This window comes from Phaseolus vulgaris, chromosome 7, assembly GCF_051622355.1.
Source record: "Phaseolus vulgaris cultivar YP4 chromosome 7, ASM5162235v1, whole genome shotgun sequence".
In the NCBI taxonomy this organism is placed as follows: Eukaryota; Viridiplantae; Streptophyta; class Magnoliopsida; order Fabales; family Fabaceae; genus Phaseolus; species Phaseolus vulgaris.
The window spans coordinates 23,393,801-23,396,665 of NC_143504.1; the positions used below are offsets into that span (position 1 = coordinate 23,393,801).

The 2,865-nt window shown below is 50.2% G+C and overlaps 1 protein-coding gene across 1 annotated transcript; it reads right to left on the reverse strand.

Moving 5' to 3' along the window:
* Window positions 1-2,036: 2,036 nt before the first annotated feature.
* On the reverse strand, window positions 2,037-2,435 carry LOC150025837 (uncharacterized). The gene has a single exon (XM_090304766.1). It carries the CDS (start codon window positions 2,433-2,435, stop codon window positions 2,037-2,039), a length of 399 nt encoding a protein of 132 aa, XP_090160892.1.
* Window positions 2,436-2,865: the final 430 nt, after the last annotated feature.

Here is a 2,865-nt window from a genome sequence, read left to right on the forward strand (position 1 = left end):
CAAAAGGCAAGGGAGAAGGCCAACAAACGACTGCAAGAGGCGGCTCAGTCCCAGGCAGGGCTTCTCAATGAGGTGGTCCCCCTTCGCACAAAGATCGTTGACCTTGAGGCGGCTGCAGAAACCTCCAAGGTATATCAGAAGAAACTCGAGGACCAGTGCGTGGACCGGGAGCAGAAGCTGGGGAAGATGGAGGTCGCCTTTGCAAACAAAGCTGACGAGTGTACCCAGTTAACCACTGAGAAGGCCTCCCTCCAAGCCAAAGTCCAAGAGTTGACCTCTGCCCTGGCCTCCAAGGACCGAGAGATGACTGCTCAAGCTGCCAACTTCAAGGTTGCTGAGGAGAAACTAATCGAGGAATCCGCCTCTAGTTTTGCCGAAGGGTTTGCTGAGGCTCTTGTCAAAGCTGCCTGCATGAACCCAGGCATCGACGTCACTGGGTGCAGCCCTTTGAACGAATGGCAAGCTCGTGCCTTTGGAGGCCCCTGAAGAATAGCCTTACTTTGACTCAATATCTGGCTTGCATATGATTGCTTTTTTGCTTAATTTGTAACTATCGCGAACTTTGTCTGTAATTATTACTCTTGATCTTTGCTTAAATGCTTATTTTAAACTTTATCTTCACATGCTTCCAACTTCTCTTGCACTTTTATCTGCTTTCTTTTTCCCTCTGAACTTGTGAAATCTTCGGCCTGCTCCCTACTTACCTTTCCCGGGCCTAAGGCCCTTGTAGCCGAAGGCAGTACTGACTTTCTCATCGATTAGGGACGGCAGGGGAGTTTCTTCTTCTTTGGCCTTGACATCGCTCGGAGGCGAGGAGGCCTTATCCTAGTCGTGCTGAATGTCTACGCTCAAGGAGAGACCTGCTCTGGGTGTCCTCAACGTGTCTAAATACTTTGGGACTAAGTCGTACTTTGGCGCCCACGCCCAGCTATTCATACTTGAGGAGGGGGCGTCCCAAAGGAATCCCTTAGCCCCTGCTCAAGGAGTATGTGCCCGGATTTTAACTTATACAGGTATCTGGTACCGGCGCCAGCTGCTCATACTTGAGGAGGGGGCATCCCAAAGGAATCCCTTAACCCCTGCTCAAGGACTAAGCGCCCGGATTTTAACTTACACTGATATCTGGTACCGGGGCTAGCTGTTCATACTTGAGGAGGGGGCGTCCCAAGGGAATCCCTTAACCCCTGCTCAAGGACTAAGTGCCCGGATTTTAACTTACACTGATATCTGGTACCGGGGCTAGCTGTTCATACTTGAGGAGGGGGCGTCCCAAGGGAATCCCCTAACCCCTGCTCAAGGACTAAGCGCCCGGATTTTAACTTACACTGATATCTGGTACCGGGACTAGCTGTTCATACTTGAGGAGGGGGCGTCCCAAGGGAATCCCCTAACCCCTGCTCAAGGACTAAGCGCCCGAATTTTAACTTACACTGATATCTGGTACCGGGGCTAGCTGTTCATACTTGAGGAGGGGGCGTCCCAAGGGAATCCCTTAACCCCTGCTCAAGGACTAAGCGCCCGGATTTTAACTTACACTGACATCTGGTACCGGGGCTAGCTATTCATACTTGAGGAGGGGGCGTCCCAAGGGAATCCCTTAACCCCTGCTCAAGGACTAAACGCTCGGATTTCAACTTACACTGATATACCTGTTATTTCGCTCCAGGCTTGACTTCCACTTGATTACTTGGTGGCGACGCCTACTTCTGGCGACGCCTTGTCCTGGCGATGCCTTATCTTGGCATTGCTATCTTAGCGACGCCTTCTCTGGGCGACGTCCTTTCTTGCCGAAGCCTCGTCTTAGCGACGCCTTACCTTGGCGACGCCTTGTTCGGGCGACGCCTTACCTTGGCGACGCCTTGCCCGGGCGACGCCGATATTGTCTTTTTCTTTGATCTTAGGTTTTACAAGGCAAGGAAGAACTAAGGCAAATATATCTTTAAACTTTCCGTTTCTTTATTTGGGTGACCTCATTAAAAAACCCCCGAGAGGGAAAAAGAGTGCCCCCTTTACAAAATCTTAACTGAAATAAAACTTCAAATTTGTCGCGTTTCAACTAGTGGGATGGGGCCTCCTTCTAGAGTCTCTAGCTTGTACGACCCATTCCCTTTGGCCTTGGTTACTCTGAACGGTCCAGTCCACTTGGGAGACAGTTTATTTTCTATCTCGTAAGGGTGAGCCTTCCTCATGACCAAATCCCTGACCTGGAATTGTCGTATCTTCACCTTGGAGTTGTATTGACGCTCCACTCTTCTCTTCACGGCCTCAGCCTTAATTTTCGTTTCTTCTCTAGCTTCATCTATCAGGTCCAGGTTCACCCTCCTTTCTTTGTTGGACTCTTCCTCCACGAAACCTAGGAAACGGGGCGAGCTTTCGTGTATCTCCACTGGGATCATAGTGTCCGATCCGTACACTAGGCTGAAAGGTGTCTCCATGGTGGAGGATTGGGGCGTGGTGTGGTAAGCCCATACAATCCTTGGCACTTCTTCTGCCCATGCCCCTTTAGCCTTCTCTAATCTGCGCTTCAATCCTCTCAACAAAACTCTGTTTGCTGATTCGACCGACGCGAATACCTGTTTGATTCCTACTTCTGTATATAACTTCCCCAACTGCTGGCTCGCGAACTGGGTGCCATTGTCTAAAATGAGACGCCTTGGCACCCCAAAACGACATACAATGTTTTTCCAAACAAAGTGTTGTACCTTGTGGGCGGTGATCTATGCCACCGGCTCTGCCTCTATCCACTTGGTGAAATATTCGATGGCCATGATCAGGTATTTATCTGCCTTATTGCCAATGGAAACGGGCCTAGGATATCAATTCCCCAGGTGTGGAAGGGCCACGGGCTGTATATGGATCTTAACT